Here is an 18,880-nt window from a genome sequence, read left to right on the forward strand (position 1 = left end):
GCGATACTGCCACCCCGATACGACGGCATTGTAATTTAAATACCTGAAATGCTGCTTTGCATTGAATTTAATTTAATTATCAGTGATCCAACAAATGTCCTGCAATTTTGTGGGTGATGTGTGGCAATCACGTGCCTTCAGTTTCGTGACCCTAAAAGCAGGCAACACCGAGGCAAGGAGGTTCTGTGTACCGGGGGCACTCTGCAAGAGAATGTGTGAATGTAGGGGGTGGTGGTGCGGGTGGTTGAGGTGCGGGCAGAGTTCTGCAAGCGTAGAGGTAGCGTGTGTCGGCGGCCATTAGAGGGTATTATAAATGGTGTAATGTGTGTGATGTCTCTCACAGCTAGAAAAAATGGTAGACCAACATGAACCTTTACTCATGAGCTACATGAGGCATCCAGACGAGCAAACCTTAAGACATATTTGGCTACACAGGTTCATCTCTACATCGGAAGGGAGGCGAAGGGCGCAAGACAGCTGCCATGGGGCTCATTCACCCTATTTTTCTGGATCTCCTTGGTGCCTTGAGGCGCCTCCGGAGGCAGGCCCAAGTGGCAGCTGCGCCTCAGCCTGAAGCTCCAAGCCACGAGCAGCAGCAGCTGGTAAGGCCAAGAAGGAACCAAGTATGGCAGAGAGTCTACAGGACTCATCACCTACCTAGAGATGTCTGAACTACACTGACATTGAAGACTACTGCTGTCCAGGGAGGCCGTCACAGACCTATGCAGCCTACTGCAAAACGAGTTGCGACCAATGAGCTTTGGTGGTCACTCTATGCCTGTGGCCCTAAAGATAACAATGACGCTCAACACTTGCGCATCGGGTTCTTTCCAGGGATCCACCGGCGACGTGTGGGATCACCTAGGCTGCAGTGCACCGCTGCATTAAGGAGGTGACCAATGCCCTGTTCAACAGGACCAGTGACTGTGTGCTAACGGACAGACCCTAACAGTCAGGCTGAGAGGGCCACCAGATTTGGGGAGATAGCTGGATTTCCCACAGGTGCAAGGTGTAATTGATAGTCCGCCTATGGCCATCAAGGCTCCCACAGACCAACTAGCTACCTTCACCTGCATCAACAGAAAGGGCTTCCATTCAATCTGTGTTCAACTGGCCTGCGACCACCAAAAACGTTTCGTGCAAGTGTGTGCCTGTTTCCCGGGAAGCAGCCACAACGCCTACATACTTAGTGCCGCAGCTTTTCATTCTCCCCCGCTTGCCTTTAGGAGTGGATTCTCGGGGACATGGGTACCCATTGAAGACTTGGCTACTCACACCTGTGAGGAACTCTCGCAACGCTGTGGAGGAGAGGTACAGCGCTTGCCACGGCTCCACCCAAGTGAACATTGAGCAGGCCATTGGGCTGCTGAAGATAAGATTCCACTGTTTTGATCGATCTGGGGGAGTCCTGCAATATGCCCCAGAGAGGTTTTGGTATATCGTGGTGGTCTGCTGCACTTCGCATAATGTAGGACTGTAGAGTATCCTCCAATGAAGACTAAGAAGAGGAGCGACAAGGCCAAGCAGCTAGGGAAGAAGACAGCACAGCAGTTGAGGCCAGACATGGTGATCCTTACTCAAAGGAGGCAAGAGACAACCTCAAAATGACAAAATTTCAGCAACCCTGATGTATACTCAGTAACAATGCAATAAATACTGACCACCATGCATGTAGTCTTCTGCCTCCTTTCCAACTGTGTTATCTGAGTGAAGGCCACTGATTGCTTTAAGGCCCATGGGAGAGCATATGTTGATTTGTTCTTCACTCACATTGCCATGATTGAGGTTCGTGGTCACATTGACACTGCTCTAAGGGTTATGTTGGGATTCAGAGGGTCACAGTTGAGGCTTGGTGATAGGTGCTCTCCACACAATGAAGGCTAATGATTGGCACAAAAGAACGTTTAATTGAACTGTAAATGACGACCTAGTTGCGTCACCTGAGAATACCCATGTGTGGCTAGGTGTTTCGTTAATATGCATGCAGGTGCTCCTGTGCGGTGTGATCCGTGCGCTAGCAGCTGTGCTGGAAATAGGCTGCTGATCAGGATGGCCCTTGGCCTGAGGCTTGGAGGGACCCAGCTGCCTCAGGGTTTCCTGCACTAGTGCAGAACTCTCCTTAGGCTGGGCTCATTGGCGGAGGGGTTGAGGAGCCACCGTCTCCTTCTGCCTCTGAAAGCTCACTTGAACCTCCCTACTCACTATAGAAGGAGCAGGAAAGCTCTCCAACTTCCTGATCCTTCTCTCGCCTTGCCACTGCTGATCTGAGCTCATGACTAAGGCGAGGGTTTGCAGGTCATGGCACATCTATGGAATCTAGCTCTCCGAGAGGGTCGCCAACTTCTCAATGGAGGAATTCATGTGCCCGTGTGCCTGGGACATGGCAGCAGTCATGGCATGGATGGACTCCCCCACCGTCTACTCAAGGCTACGCATGGCCTCTGGCATCTCCACCAGATGTTGCCTTGCTGCTCCCTGCGACTCCATCATGCCTTGTGCTGTGACACCAGAGACCCATCATCAGCCTGGGGCTCAGTATGGGCCTAGCCATCCATAGTCCCCCGACTGTTAGAGGCCTTGGCTGTCTCAGCCTCTGTCAGCTGCTTGGGTGTATGTGGGGTGCTGTCACCAGCTTGTGACCCAGATTCTAATGCCAAGCAGATTCCCACTGGTGAAAGTCTCGACGCTGGTGGAAGGTGCAGGAGAGTCATGTGAAGGTGCATCGAAAGTTACGTGACGGTGCATCCTCTGAGTATTCCTCCTTCTCAGAGGTTCTCCGGAATCCTTCTGGGGCTGCAGTCACCGAACACCTACCTGCAAGTTACAATAAAAATGTGTGGGTTATGCGACACACATTACATTAAAGACAGCATGCCGGAGTTTGTTCTCCATTACTACTGCATTTGCGGCTGCTTGGAAATAATCACTCTCTTGTGCAGGGACCCCGCTTTCCCCATTTGAAATAGGGTGTCCACCCTTGGCAAGCTGCTAATTCCAGGGCCTCCTCTTCGACCTGGCTCAGAGGATGGTGTCTGGCACTCCACCACCTGTCCTGACCACCTGTTATGGGCCCTCTTCTCCTGCAAGATCAAGGATATAACAATTGGAAAGTGTCAAATTAACAGCTCTGTTAACATGGGCCCATCGTCACCAACTGGAGGAGGTCATGTATCTCGTACTGACTTACCACGTCGTGGGATTTACTTGGGCTGAGGTATATGTGAGGGAGACTTGTTTCACAGATGCAGCCATGTATCTGTCATGAATCTGCTCTTGCCTCTGTCTTTGGAATGGCAGTGGCATCCTCACCATGTGGCACACTGTGTAGTGACACACAAATCACACAAAGCAATTTTAGAACATGGCAATTGCCTTGCTTGAACGCAGGAGGTCATTGACCCTTTCACTGCACTGGAGCCAGTTGTGTCAGGTGACCCCACGGCTGCAGACCTCTGTCCAGGCTTGCTTAGTCAGGTGGGAGGACCTCCTCTTGCTATTGCTGGGGAAGAGGACCTCCCCCTTCCTCTTGCAGCCTGGAGGCGAATCAGCAGGGAGGTATCTGTGAAGTGTGGGGCCACTGTTGCTCTGACCTCTGACATTTTCAGCTGTCTTCCGAGGGAGGCTGCTTGCCGAGGTTGCAATTTAATGAACTGTTCAGATGTTTTCAATGAACTGCTGTACAATTGAAGGAGTGAGTGAATGCAGGGCTGGTTGACTTTTAAAGATGGCTACATCAGCTGACAGGTGAATGGCGTCTCACTTGCTGCCTCCACCATGAGATTGGGGGAGATTGCAGCCTCCATTATGTAAAACGGTGGCGGCGGCACAGCCAACTGGACCAGCACCATTTTGTGCGCCTGCCGCCGTTCCCAGTGGCAGGATCATAAAATTCAGCCCAGTATGTGCACATCAGTAGGCTGAATTTTATGGGTCCCCCGAGACGAGTTCAGAGGCGGGGGTGCCCATCGAATTGCGAGCGAGGGTGGGGGGGATGGGCAGTGGGCAGTGGAGGGCCCATCGCAACACAATTTTGTCACGGGTAGGATAAGCTGAAGATGGCCTTCCCCTGCAGAGGTCAACTGAAGCCATTAAGTGGCCTATTAATTGCCACTTAAGGACCACTTCCTGCCGCTGCTGGTAGAGGGCACCCAGCAAAACAAGGCAACCTCCTTGCGAGCCTGAGGAGGGGGGTGCCCTCCTCTCTGGGCAATCTGTGGCCTCCGCCAGCAAGACCCTGAAACACCCTCCCCCTACACTAAATGCCCACCCTCCCCACCCCAACCCCCACCATCGTCGGGGCCTGCCGATCTGGCCCTGGAGTCTCCGCCTCACTTACCTTGGATCCAGGCTCCAGTGCTGGGCCTGGGTCCAAGGCCTCTTGCAGTACCAGCAGTGGTCGCCGTGTTTTCAATTATAAATTCCAATACCCATGTTTTAAACTACTCATGTAAAGCTATTGCACTGTAATTACTCTTCCACCAGTGGTGGTGGTAGTGCTTCTGTTTTGCTTTTCCTAGCTTGTTAGCATGTGCTGTAGTGATACTATATTGCAACCAACTACTTTTCTGTTTCTCATATTGCCATAAGTTTTGCTCTTTAGCGGAGAAGTTTTATATAAAAATAAGGAAATAATGCATGCCTTCAAAGTAAGGACAATATTATAATCTGTATAACCTATATCTGACTACTGTGGTCCAATTATTCTCACTCTCTAATGCCATTACACTTGAAGAGTGCACTTAATATTGACTTCCCCATATGCAAAGCAATGGTGATTGATGGGTAATTGTTTAAAACTGGCGTATGTGTGCATTTGCTGTCGTCATGCCTTTGTCAACATTTAACATTGATACTAGCTGAGTAAACATTTAGAATAGGAATCCTGCATGTAAAGAGTTGTCTGGATGTATCAGCTGGTGGATTGGGTACCGAACAAGCAGATTGTTTTGTCCTTTGTGGTGTCCAATTGCTTTTATGGTTTACTTTGACTTAGTGAGCGATATTGCTTCCAGATGCAGTTCTGTACCTTGGCCCCTGAAATTTTTTTTTATTCATTCATGGGATGTGGGCGTCGCTGACTAGGCCAGCATTTATTGCCCATCCCTAATTGCCCTTGAGAAGGTGGTGGTGAGCTGCTGCCTTGAACTGCTGCAGTCCATGTGAGGTAGGTACACCCACAGTGCTGTTAGAAAGGGAGTCCAGGATTCTGACCCAGCGACAGTGAAGGAACAGCGATATAGTTCCAAGTCAGGATGGTGTGTGACTTGGAGGGGAACTTGCAGGTGGTGCTGTTCCCATGCATTTGCTGCCCTTGTCCTTCTAGGTGGTAGAGGTCGCAGGTTTGGAAGGTGCTGTCTAAGGAGCCTTGGTGCATTGCTGCAGTGCATCTTGTAGATGGTACACATGGCTGCCACTGTGCATCGGTGGTGGAGGGAGTTGAATGTTTGTAGATGGGGTGCCAATCAAGTGGGCTGCTTTGTCCTGGATGGTGTCGAGCTTCTTGAGTGTTGTTGGAGCTGAACACATCCAGGCAAGTGGAGAGTATTCCATCACACTCCTGACTTGTGCCTTGTAGATGGTGGACAGGCTTTGGGGAGTCAGGAGGTGAGTTACTGGCCGCAGGATTCCTAGCCTCTGACCTGCTCTTGTAGCCACGGTATTTATATGGCTACTCGAGTTCAGTTTCTGGTCAAAGGTAGTCTCTAGGATGTTGATGGTGGGGGATTCAGCAATGGTAATGCCATTGAATGTCAAGGGGAGATGGTTAGATTCTCTCTTGTTGGAGATGGTGATTGCCTGGCACTTGTGTGGCGCGAATGTTACTTGCCACTTATCAGCCCAAGCCTGGATATTGTTCAAGTCTTGCTGCATTTCTACACGGATTGCTTCAGTATCTGAGGAGTCATGAATGGTGCTGAACATTGTGCAATCATCAGTGAACATCCCCATTTCTGACCTTATGATTGAAGGAAGGTCATTGATGAAGCAGCTGAAGATGGTTGGGCCTAGGACACTACCCTGAGGAGCTCCTACAGTGATGTCCTGGAGCTCAGATGATTGACCTCCAACAACCAGAACCATCTTCCTTTGCGCTAGGTATGACTCCAGCCACTGGAGGGTTTTCCCCCGATTCCCATTGACCTCAGTTTTGCTAGGGCTCCTTGATGCCATACTCGGTCAAATGCTGCTTTGATGTCGAGGGCAGTCACTCTCACCTCACCTCTTGAGTTCAGCTCTTTTATCCATGTTTGAAACAAGGCTGCAATGAGGTCAGGAGCTGAGTGGCCCTGGCGGAACCCAAACTGAGCGTCACTGAGCAGGTTATTGCTAAGCAAGTGCCGCTTGATGGCACTGTTGATGACACCCTCCATTACTTTACTGACGATAGAGAGTAGGCTGGTGGGGTGGTAGTTGGCCGAGTTGGCCTTGTCCTGCTTTTTGTGTACAGGACATACCTGGGCAATTTTCCACATTGCAAGGTAGATGCCCATGTTGTAGCTGTATTGGAACAGCTTGGCTAGGGGCGCGGCAAGTTCTGGAGCACAGGTCTTCAGTACTATTGCCGGAAAATTGTCAGGGCCTTTGCAGTATCCAGTGCCTTCAGTCGTTTCTTGATATCACGCGAAGTGAATCGAATTGGCTGAAGTCTGGCATCTGTGATGCTGGGGACCTCAGGAGGAGGCTGAGATGGATCATCAACTCGGCACTTCTGGCTGAAGATTGTTGCAAATGCTTCAGCCTTATCTTTCGCACTGATGTGCTGGACTCCCCCATCATTGGGGATGGGGATATTTGTGGACCCACCTCCTCCAGTTAGTTGTTTAATTGTCCACCACCATTCTCGGCTGGATGTGGCAGGACTGCAGAGCTTAGATCTGATCCGTTGGTTATGGGATCGCTTAGCTCTATCGCATGCTGCTTTATGTAGTTTGGCACGCAGATAGTCCTGTGTTGTAGCTTCACTAGTTTGACACCTCATTTTGAGGTATGCCTGGTGCTGCTCCTGGCATGCTCTCCTGCACTCTTCATTGAACCAGGGCTGGTCTTCTGGCTTGATGGTAATGGTAGAGTGGGGGATATGCTGGGCCATGAGATTACAGATTGTGGTTGAGTACAATTCTGCTGCTGCTGATGGCCCACAGTACCTCATGGATTCCCAGTTTTGCATTGCTAGATCTGTTCGAAATCTATCCCATTTAGCTCGGTGGTAGTGCCACACAACACAAAGGAGGGTATCCTCAATGTGAAGGCGGGTCTTCGTCTCCACAAGGACTGTGCGCTGGCCACTCCTACCAATACTGTCATGGACAGATGCATCTGTGGCAGGCAGATTGGTGAGGATGAGGTCAAATATGTTTTCCCCTCTTGGTTCCCTCACCACCTGCCGCATACCCAATCTAGCAGATATATCCTTTAGAACTCGGCCAGTTTGGTCAGTAGGGTGCTACCAAACCACTGTTGCTGAACCCCTGGCTTGCTGGAATAAATGGACTAACTAAGAGCGCAATTTATTTATTGAGAAACCCCAAAGTGAAGAGTTAAGGTCCATAGTGCAGGACACTTGTAAGCAATTTTCCCTCTAATGTTCATGTGTACGCGGCTGTGCAGCAATGTGTAATGTATCATGCATTGCAATAAATGGGTCGCATACAACAGCAAGCTTGAGTGATGGGCAGGTCTGAACATCAAACCTCTCAACAGCATGAATGTGAATAGCCGGAGAAAGAGCAGGAAAGGTGTAACTGTGATTGGAGGAGCAGCAAGCACAGGGGAGAGGGAATCTGTACTTGTAGGAGAAGCTGCTTCATCAATGACATTGCCTCCATCATAAGGTCAGAAGTAGGGATGTTCACTGTGCAATGTTCAGTACCATTCACAATTCCTCAAATACTGAAACAGTTTGTGTCATCACAGGAAACTAATAAGTTGATTGGCCGGTAAGTGCTTTGTGTAAGGGACTGAGTGAATAGCTAGCTTAGGACACCAGAGTTAGGATAGATCTATTAAAAATAACTAACACTTGAAAATAAAATAAAGAAAAGATAATAAAATAAATACCTAAAACATATATCTGTGTAATGAAGAAAAATATAACTCTAGTTGTGGTGGTAGTAGCATTTAATGAGCCCAGTAAATTCTACTATACATAGGAATTATTTTAAGGTAAATTAACTAATATCATAAGTAACAATGACAAGACAGGTGTTGGGTTGCAGCTGTGGTATTTGGGAGCTATTAGATGCCAAGGCAATCCAGGACAAATACTTCTGCAGAAAGTGTAAGCAGCTAGAGGAATTCCAGATCAGGATTATTGATCTGGAAGTTGAACTGCAAACACTGCGCAACATAAAGGAGGGGGAGAAATACCTGGACACTTGGTTCCGGAAGACGGTCACGCCACTTAGAACAGGGTCATCTGTTTTGGTCAGCAGTGAGGAACAGGAGGATGTGACCGTGAGTGAGGCAGGTGATGAGACAGTAGTGGAGGAGCCTCAGACATTTGCAGTTGTCAGACAGGTTTGAGGTGCGCTCAACCTGTGTAGATGAAAGCGAGGTCTGCAAGGTGGATGAGCAGACTGACCATGGCACCTGTGGTACAGGCAGCCATTCAAGTGGGGGGAGCAAAAAGGAATGTAGTGGTAGTAGGGGATAGTATAGTGAGGGGGATTGACACTGTTCTGTGCAGAAGAGAGCGTGAATCCAGAAGGCTGTGTTGCCTACCCCAGTGCCAGGGTTGGGGCCATCTGCTCAGGGCTGGACAGGAACTTGGTGTGGGAGGGGGATGATCCAATTGTCGTGGTCCATGTAGGTACCAACGACATAGGTAGGACTAGGAAAGAGGTTCTGCTTAGACAGTATGAGGAGTTAGGCACCAAAGCGAAGAGCAGAACACTCGAGGCTAATAATCTCTGGATTATTACCTGAGCCACGTGCCAAATGGCAGAGGGCACATATGATTAGTGAAATGAATACGTGGCTCAAAGACTGGTGTGGGAGAAATGGGTTTTGGTTCGTGGGGCACTGGCACCAGTACTGGGGAAAGTGGGGGCTGTACCATTGGGACAGTCTGCACCTGAACCCTGCTGGGACCAATGTTCTAGCAAACAGTATAACTAGGGAAGTAGAGAGAGCTTTAAACTAAACGGGGGGTGGGGGAGTGGGTAGTGAGGGATCAAGCTTGGGTAGATGTAGCAAATCAGGGGTAGAGTCAAGACAGGAGAGCAGAATAGCAATATGGGAAATGAAGGTCAGAGAATGGCAGGAAGGGACAGAGAGCAAAATCCTAATAACACACCAACAGTCGAGACTAGATGTTACAAAGATAACAAAAAGACAAAACTAAAGGCTCTGTATCTGAATGCTCATCGCATTCATAACAAAGTAGACGAACTGAGAGCGCACATTGAAGTAGCTAAATATGATCTGATAGCCATTTAGGAGACTGGGCTGCAGAATGACCAGGTTTGGGTCCCAAATATCGAGGGCTATGTGACATTCAAGAAGAATAGGAAGCTAGGTAAAGGTGGAAGGGTAGCACTGTTAATCAAGGATGGCATTGGTGCAATAGTTAGTGATGACCTTGGTTCAGGAGATCAGGATATAGAATCAGTTTGGGTGGAGATGAGGAATATTAGGGGAAAGAAGTCACAAGTGCCAATGGTCTACAGGCCCCCGAACAGTAATCACAATGTAGGACGAAGTGCACAAGAAGAAATATTGGGTGCTTCTGATAAAGGGAAGGCAATCATGGGTGATTTTAATCTAGATATTGTCATGCAGGTCCCCACCTGCCAAGAATGAGACACACTAATTTCGCCACATGAACACTGATTTTTAAACTGTTACTGGAATGAAGAGCATTTTTTTTTTTTAAAAACCACCAGACCCTTGACTGAAAAGACATTTGCATAGTAACAGACAGGAAAGGACAAAGGGGCCACTTCCTGCTCCCATTTAATTCACAATGGACTTTTGATTACCAGACGTTGAAGGTGGAGAAGCTAGCATTCCCGGTTAACTGCTAAGATGGCTGAATACTCAAACAGACGTGGTTAGACCAGTTTAGTCTCTCAACTGTCTGTTGGAGTTTTTTGAATTTGAACTTGCCACAGAGAATTTGAACTCAGAAATCTGTTTTCTCCTGGACTGAAAGACCTCTCGTCTTGCTGCTGTGCCTCTCCTGTCTGCTCATCTCTTTCTCACCAGCTTTGGAATCCATTGAAGACACAGGAACCCCAAGAGAGAAAAGTCTCCTACAGTGAACAAGGTTTAAGAAGAATACTGGGCCCCAACAAAAAGCAAGAATTACCGACAAGCAAGGACTACAGAGAGCTTGAAGCACAGTAACAAGAAACTCTTCTGATATTGCCTCAAACCTCCTTTATTTTTCTTCTCTTTTCTGTCTCTATTTGCATGTGCGTATCGCATACGCATTCTAGCGTGGGGTGCAGCATGTTTCCGTAGGTGTTAACCGAATTAGAGTTTCAGTTTTAATAAATTTCACTTTTCTCCTTTAAACCTGTTTATGCTCATTTCTTTGCCTTATAATTGGAAAGTGGTGAACAAGGATTCACCAAGAGGGAACTCAAAACACAGCAGTGTTTAAAAATTAAATCCGGTTATAAGAAGTCTAGGTGAAGGCTCAGAGACCCCTAGACACCTTTCTCACCTGGTCGTAACAATATAAACTGGAAAAATCAAATTGGCAATAGTAGCCTGGATGAGAAGTTCATAGAATGATTTCGAGATAGTTTCTTGGAGCAGCATGTTCTGAAACCAACCAGAGAGCAGGTTATATTAGACTCGGTATTGTATAATGTGACAGGATTAATTAATGACCTCCAGAGTAAAGGCACTTCTAGGTAGCAGCGACCACAATACGATTGAATTTTACATCCAGTTTGAAAGAGAGAAGAGTGGGTCTAAGACTCGTATTTTAAACTTGAATAAGGGAAACTATGTGGGCATGAAAGCTGAGCTAGCTGAAGTGAATTGGGTTACTAGGCTAGGAGATAGATCAATAGAGAAGTAGTGGCAGACATTTAAGGGGATATTTCAGAATACTCTAAGTATATTCCTACTATAAAGAAAAATTCGAAGGGGAGGACCCAACATCCATGTTTAACTAAAGAAGTTAAGGAAAGCATCAAACTTAAGGAAAAGGCATATAATTGTGCAAAGATGAGTGGCAGTTCAGACGATTGGTCAGAATATAAAGAACGGCAGAGAATGACTAAAAGGCTAATCAGGAGAAAGAAATTAGTGTACAAGAGGAAGCTAGCTAGAAATATAAAAACGGATAGCAAGACTACAGGTATTTTAAAAGGAAAAGAGTAAGTAAAGTGAGTGTTGGCCCTCTAGAGAGTGAGAATGGGGAGCTAATAGTAGATAAAAAGGAAATGGTGGATGCAATGAACAAATATTTTGCTTCTGTCTTCACTATAGAGGATACAAGAAACATTCTGGCAATAGCTGTAAATCAGGAGGTGGAAGGAAAAGAGAAACTTGGTGAAATTACAATCACCAGGGAAGCCGTACTGACCAAACTGATAGAGCTGCGGACTGACAAGTCCCCGGGTCCTGATGGGCTTCATCTTAGGGTCTTAAAAGAGGTGGCTAATGAGATGATAGATGCATTGGTGTTAAATTTTCAAAATTCGCTAGATTCTGGGAAGATTCCATCAGACTGGAAAGTAGCAAATATAACTCCTCTATTTAAGTAGGGTGGAGGGGAGGCAGAAAACTGGTAGCTTTAGGCCAGTTAGCTTGGCGTCTGTCGTGGGGAAGGTGTTAGAATCGATCATTAAGGAGGTTATAGCTAGGAAAAACTCAAGGTAATGAGGAATAGCCAGCATGGTTTGTGAAAGGGAAATCTTGTTTAACCAAGTTGTTGGAGTTCTTTGAAGGAGTGACATATGCTGTGGATAATGGGGGGGCCCGTTGACGTACTGCACTTGGATTTCCAGAAGGCATTTGACAAGGTACCACATAAAAGGTTATTGCGCGAAGTAGGAGCTCATGGTGTAGAGGATAACATATCAGCATGGATAGAAGATTGGCTGGTTGGCAGAAAACCGAGTATGCATAAATGGGTCCTTTTCTGATTGGCAGGATGTGACGAATGGCGTCCCGCAGAGGTCTGTGCTGGGGCCTTAACATTTTACAATTTATATCAATGACCTAGATGAGGGGAGCAATGGCATGGTAGCTAAATTTGCTGCAGGGCTACGGACCAAATGCTGGAAGGTGGGATTAGAATGGGTGGATCGTTTTTCGGCTGGCACAGACACAGTGGGCTAAGTGATCTCTTTCTGTGCCTTAAACTTTATATGATTCTATGACACAATGATAGGTCTATGACAAAGATAGGTAGGAAAGTATGTTGTGAAGAGGACATGAGGTTGCAGACCAATGTAGATCGGTTGAGCGAGTGTGGGCAAAGATCTGGCAGATGGAGTATAGTGTGGGAAAATGTGAAGTTGTTCACTTTGGCAGGAAGAATAAAAAAGCAGAGTATTACTTAAATGGAGAACGACTGCAGAATTCTGAAGTGCAGAGGGATCTAGGTGTTCTAGTGCAGGAGTCACAAAAAGTTAGTATGCAGGCACAGCAGGTAATAAAGGAGGTTAATGGAATGCTATCCTTTATTACGAGACGTATTGAAAATTAATGTGAACATATGTTTCAGTTATACAGGGCATTGGTGAGACCACATCTCGAACACTGTGTGCAGTTTTGGTCTCCTTATTTAAGGAAGTAAATGCGTTGGAGGCGGTTCTGAGGAGGTTTACTACATTGATACCTGGAATGAGCAGGTTGTCCTATGAGGAAAGGTTGGACAGACTGGGCTTGTTTTCACTGCAGTTGAGAAGAGTGAGGGGAGACTAGATTGAAGTTTATAAGATCCTGAATGGTCTGGACAAGCTGGATGTGGAGAGGATGTTTCTCCTTGTGGGTGAGTCCAGTTTTAAAATTAGGGGTCGCCCTTTTAGGATAGAGATGAGAAATGTTTTCTCTGAGGGCTGTGCGATTTTGGAACTCTCTGCCTCAGAAGGTGGTGGAGGCGGGCGTCATTGAATATTTTTAAGGCGGAGGTATATAGATTCTTGTTAGGCAAGGGAATCAAAGGTTATCGGGGGCAAATGGGAGTGTGGAATTCGGAACACAAACAGATCAGCCATGATCTTATTGAATGGCACAGCAGGCTCGAGGGGCCGAATGGTCTACTTCTGCTACTAATTCATATGTTCGTATGTCCACCTGCAGCAAGACCTGGACAATGTTCAGGCTTGGGCTGAATCCCCCACCATCAACGTCCTGGGGATTACCATTGACCAGAAACTTAACTGGACCAGCATATAAAAACTGTGGCTACAAGAGCATGTCAGAGGCTGGGAGTTCTGCAGTGAGTAAGTCACCACCTGACTCCCCAATGCCTGTCCACCATCTACCAGGCGCAAGTCAGGAGTGTGATGGAGTTTTTTTTCTTGTGTGAGATGTGGGTGCCGCTGACTAGGCCAGTATTTATTGCTCATCCCTAATTGCCCTTGAGAAGGTGGTGGTGAGCTGCCGCCTTGAACCACTGCAGTCCATGTGGGGTAAGTACACCTACAGGGCTGTTTGGAAGGGAGTTCCAGGATTTTGATCCAGTGACAGTGAAGGAACGGCAATATAGTTCCAAGTCAGGATGGTGTGTGGCTTGGAGGGGAACTTGCATGTGGTGGTGTTCCCATGTATCTGCTGGCCTTGTCCTTTACGATATAGCAGTCGCCGGGTTGGAAGGTGCTGTCGAAGGAGCCTTGGTGAGTTGTTTCAGTGCATCTTGAAGATGGTACATACTACTGCCACTGTACATTGGTGGTGGAGAGAGTGAATGCTGAAGGTGGTGGATGGGGTGCCAATCAAGTGGGCTGCTTTGTCCTGGATGATGGCGAGCCTCTTGAGTGTTGGAGCTGCACCCATCCAGGCAAGTGGCACGCATTCCACTGTGGGGAGGGGGCGGTGGGAGAGAGTGGCAGGGGGGTTGGGGGGAGAGACGGGGAGGGTGGAGAGAGACGGGGAGAGTGATGGGTAGCGGGGTTGGGGAATGACGGGGAGGGGGGTTTGGAGAGTGACGGGGGAGGGGGTGGGGGGAGAGACGGGGAGGGGGGTGGGGAGATAGACGGGGGGTGTTCAGAGGGAGAGCGTTCGAGGGGGAGATGGAGGGAGAGACTGAGGGAGTTGGACAGAGAGTGGGGGAAAAGGAGAAAGGGGGCGACAGTGGTGGGAAAGAGACAGAGGGGGAGGAGATGGGGAGGGGGAAGAGGCGGAGAGAGTGGGGGAAAGGGAATGAGGAGGAGGGGGAGAGAGGGAGGGGGTGAGACAGAGAGAGGGGCTGGGGCAGAGAGTGGGGGTGAGGGAGGGGTGAGGCGGACAGAGTGGGGGAGAGAGAGGGGCTGGGGCAGAGCGGGAGGGGGGGAGGTAGAGAGAGTGGGGGAGGTAGAGAGAGTGGGGGAGGTAGAGAGAGTGGGGGAGGTAGAGAGAGTGGGGGAGGTAGAGAGAGTGGGGGAGGCAGAGAGAGTGGGGGGGAGGCAGAGAGAGTGGGGGGGAGGGAGGGGGGAGGCAGAGAGAGTGGGGGAGGGGGGAGGCAGAGAGAGTGGGGGAGGGGGGAGGCAGAGAGAGTGGGGGAGGGGGGAGGCAGAGAGAGTGGGGGAGGGGGGAGGCAGAGAGAGTGGGGGAGGGGGGAGGCAGAGGGAGTGGGGGAGGGGGGAGGCAGAGGGAGGGGGGGAGGCAGAGAGAGGGGGGAGGGGGGGAGGCAGAGAGAGGGGGGAGGGGGGGAGGCAGAGAGTGTGGGGGGGCAGGGAGGGGGGGAGGCAGAGAGTGTGGGGGAGGGGGAGGCAGCGAGTGTGGGGGGAGGCAGCGAGTGTGGGGGGAGGCAGCGAGTGTGGGGGGAGGCAGGGAGAGTGGGGGAGGGGGGAGAGAGTGTGGGGGTGGGGGAGGGGGGAGAGAGTGAGGGGGAGGGGGGGAGGCAGCGAGTGTGGGGGAGGGGGAGGGGGGGAGGCAGCGAGTGTGGGGGAGGGGGAGGGGGGAGGCAGCGAGTGTGGGGGAGGGGGAGGGGGGGAGGCAGCGAGTGTGGGGGAGGGGGAGGCGGGGAGGCAGCGAGTGTGGGGGAGGCGGGGAGGCAGCGAGTGTGGGGGAGGCGGGGAGGCAGCGAGAGTGGGGGAGGCGGGGAGGCAGCGAGAGTGGGGGAGGCGGGGAGGCAGCGAGTGTGGGGGAGGCGGGGAGGCAGCGAGTGTGGGGGAGGCGGGGAGGCAGCGAGTGTGGGGGAGGCAGCGAGAGAGGGGGAGGCAGCGAGTGTGGGGGAGGGGGAGGCAGCGAGTGTGGGGGGAGGCGGGGAGGGGGAGGCAGCGAGTGTGGGGGGAGGCGGGGAGGGGGAGGCAGCGAGTGTGGGGGGAGGCGGGGAGGGGGAGGCAGCGAGTGTGGGGGGAGGGGATGGCAGCGAGTGTGGGGGAGGGGGGAGGCAGCGAGTGTGGGGGAGGGGGAGGGGGGAGGCAGCGAGAGGGAGGGGGTGAGGCAGAGAGAGTGGGGGGTGAGGGAGGGGGTGAGGCAGAGAGAGTGGGGGGTGAGGGAGGGGGTGAGGCAGAGAGAGTGGGGGGAGAGGGAGGGGGTGAGGCAGAGAGAGTGGGGGGAGAGGGAGGGGGTGAGGCAGAGAGAGTGGGGGGAGAGGGAGGGGGTGAGGCAGAGAGAGTGGGGGGAGAGGGAGGGGGGTGAGGCAGAGAGAGTGGGGGGAGAGGGAGGGGGGTGAGGCAGAGAGGGAGGGGGGTGAGGGAGGGGGGAGAGGGAGGGGGTGAGGCAGAGAGGGAAGAGGGAGGGGGTGAGGCAGAGAGGGAGGGGGGAGAGGGAGGGGGTGAGGCAGAGAGGGAGGGGGTGAGGCAGAGAGGGAGGGGGAGAGGCAGAGAGAGTGGGGGGAGAGGGAGGGGGTGAGGCAGAGAGAGTGGGGGGAGAGGGAGGGGGTGAGGCAGAGAGAGTGGGGGGAGGGGGTGAGGCAGAGAGAGTGGGGGGAGAGGGAGGGGGAGGGGGTGAGGCAGAGAGAGTGGGGGGAGAGGGAGGGGGTGAGGCAGAGAGAGTGGGGGGAGAGGGAGGGGGTGAGGCAGAGAGAGTGGGGGAGAGGGAGGGGGTGAGGCAGAGAGAGTGGGGGGAGAGGGAGGGGGTGAGGCAGAGAGAGTGGGGGGAGAGGGAGGGGGTGAGGCAGAGAGAGTGGGGGGAGAGGGAGGGGGTGAGGCAGAGAGAGTGGGGGGAGAGGGAGGGGGTGAGGCAGAGAGAGTGGGGGGAGAGGGAGGGGGTGAGGCAGAGAGAGTGGGGGGAGAGGGAGGGGGTGAGGCAGAGAGAGTGGGGGGAGAGGGGGGGGTGAGGCAGAGAGAGTGGGGGGAGAGGGAGGGGCTGGGGCAGAGGGAGAGGGAGGGCGTTGGGGGAGGGAGTGGGGGCGGGGCGGAGAGTGTGGGGGCGGGGCAGAGTGTGGGGGAGGGGGTGGGGCGGAGAGAGTGGTAGTGGGTATAACTGGGAGAGAGTGTGTGTCGTGGGTGAGAGAGACAAGAGACCAAGAGAGAGAGTGTGTGTAGTGGGTGTAACCGGGAGAGACAAGAGACCAAGAGAGAGTGTGTGTAGTGGGTGTAACCGGGAGAGACAAGAGACCAAGAGAGAGAGTGTGTGTAGTGGGTGTAACCGGGAGAGACAAGAGACCAAGAGAGAGAGTGTGTGTAGTGGGTGTAACCGGGAGAGACAAGAGACCAAGAGAGAGAGTGTGTGTAGTGGGTGTAACCGGGAGAGACAAGAGACCAAGAGAGAGTGTGTGTAGTGGGTGTAACCGGGAGAGACAAGAGACCAAGAGAGAATGTGTGTAGTGGGTGTAACCGGGAGAGACAGAGAGAGAGGGGGGATTTAGTGGGTGTAACCGGGAGAGAGGGAGAGGGGGTTTAGTGGGTGTAACCGAGAGAGAGAGAGAGAGGGGTTAGTGGGTGTAACCGGGAGACAGAGAGAGAGAGAGAGGGCGGGGGGCGGGGTTAGTGGGTGTAACCGAGAGAGGGGGAGGCACAGTGTGGGGGGGTGGGGGGTAGAGAGAGGGGCAGGGAGAGGGGTAACAAAGGGGAAGAGTGAGTGACGGGGGAAGAGACAGAGAGAGGGGGAGGGGAGATAGCTAGAGAAAGATGAGAGGGAGAGTCAGGGACACAGAGACAGACGGACAGAGCCAGCTGTGTGGGAGAGTGGGGGAGAGAGGAGGGGAAGAGGGGCGGTGGGAGAGAGAGGAGGGGAAGTGGGATAGAGGGGCGGAGGGATTGAGAGGTGCAGAGAGAGGAGGGGGAGAGGAGAGAGACAGAGACCGGCAGAGAGAGAGAAAGAAGGGGGTGGAGGAGTGGGAGAGACAGAGAGAGGGTGGGAGGGAGAGAGCTAGAGAAGGAGAAGTGCCGACCCACAAAGGGTAGGGGGAGTGACGGAGAGGAGGGGGGAGAGGGAGAGACAGAGAAAGCGGGGGTGGGGGGAGGGGCCGCAGGGAGAGACAGACAGAGAGTGAGTGGTGGGGGGGGCGGGGGTTGGCAGAGAGAATGTTATGAAGATCTCTCCCGACAGATGGACATCTATCTGGAATACTCCGCATCGCTACATCAAGTGTGTGGGCAGTGACTGAGTACTTATGCAAGCAAAGACAATGCCAGGTATGTCACTAAATCAGTGTTCAACTTAGTCAAGGGAAACTAAGTCAATAAATTACTCTTCTCATTTAAAGCCTCTTCACAAAAATGCACATTTGTTGTTTTGATTAATAGGATACATTTTTAATGCCTTTATTTTTCAAAAATTTTCAAACTGTCCCTGGAACAAAGATTGTAATTTGCCCCCCCCCCCCCCCCCCCCCTAGAGGAACAAGGGCAGTAGATGCATGGGAACACCACCACCTGTGAGTTCCCCTTTAAGCCACACACCATCCTGACTTGGAGTTGGGTCAGAAAATCTGTGTTTGGAGGAGCAGCAAATGCGGGAGAGAGGGAATCTGAGAGTGGAGGAGCAGCCAGCACAGGGAGAGGGAATCTGTGATTGGAGGAACAGACAGTACGAACGAGATGGAAACTGTTTGGAGGGGCAACGAACTCCATCAGGGGGAGAGGGGGGTGATGTGTGTGGAAGTGAGCAGTGGGAGGCGAGAAGCTGAATAAGGCCTCAGAGCCCGGGGAGAAACTGAACTTCAGTAGGTGACAATGCTCCAGATTCATTGGTCAAGGGTTGTAAGAGGTGGAGAGACTCCGGAAAATTCCCCGTTAGCAGGTCAGCCTGTGAGATGAGGGAAGGGCAGGGGCTGAGCCCGATGGAAGTGATGGGACCTACGGAGCATCTGGTTCCCAGCCCTGGATTTGAGCGAGACTTAGGACTGCTCCCCATTGAGCAGCTCTCAATGGCCCAGGACTCAATCTGGGGCAAAATGGCCCAGAAAGCCCCACAGCAACTAAGGAGCACAAACGCAGTCGACACAGCCCACCTTGGCCAGATAAGCGCACAGTTTGGCATGAAGTTGATCAATGGACTTAGTCTCAATGAACACCTAATGCTTTCTGATGGGCTGTTTGGGTTATTGGTCATTATGTATGAAGCATGTCCAATGAGCACTTAACCTGAGCACATTGACTTAACCTCATAGACCAGGCTAGTTACTTGTTTTCTAGGTTAATGGATAACGGATGAGAGTGCAGGTTATGTGAATTTATTTTCATTGGTGAGATGAATGGAGAGGGAGATCGCCTCAAGTGAGCAGAGAGGTAGAACAGGGCGTGAAAGGAGAGTTTGAATGGAGCCTGGCCAAGAATGGGTCACGGGCGAGAAAACAATGTCTCCTGTAAGGTGCCTGCCTGCC

At 51.4% G+C, this 18,880-nt stretch overlaps 1 protein-coding gene across 5 annotated transcripts in view; it reads left to right on the plus strand.

The window, feature by feature from the left end:
- Positions 1-18,880, plus strand: part of LOC137351802 (zinc finger protein 462-like) — a 149,701-nt gene that overhangs the window by 106,469 nt on the left and 24,352 nt on the right. Inside the window, exon 11 of one of the 5 annotated variants that reach the window (XM_068016650.1) lies at positions 436-1,685. The exons of 3 other annotated variants lie outside the window; for them this stretch is intronic. In XM_068016650.1, coding sequence (XP_067872751.1) covers positions 436-671 — 236 coding nt within the window. In that variant the 3' untranslated portion in view covers positions 672-1,685. Of the gene's footprint in view, positions 1-343; positions 1,686-18,880 lie in introns of those variants that run through there. One more of the 5 variants, XM_068016652.1, reaches the window with a different exon arrangement.

The sequence above is a fragment of the Heterodontus francisci genome, chromosome 36, assembly GCF_036365525.1.
Source record: "Heterodontus francisci isolate sHetFra1 chromosome 36, sHetFra1.hap1, whole genome shotgun sequence".
Taxonomy (NCBI): domain Eukaryota; kingdom Metazoa; phylum Chordata; class Chondrichthyes; order Heterodontiformes; family Heterodontidae; genus Heterodontus; species Heterodontus francisci.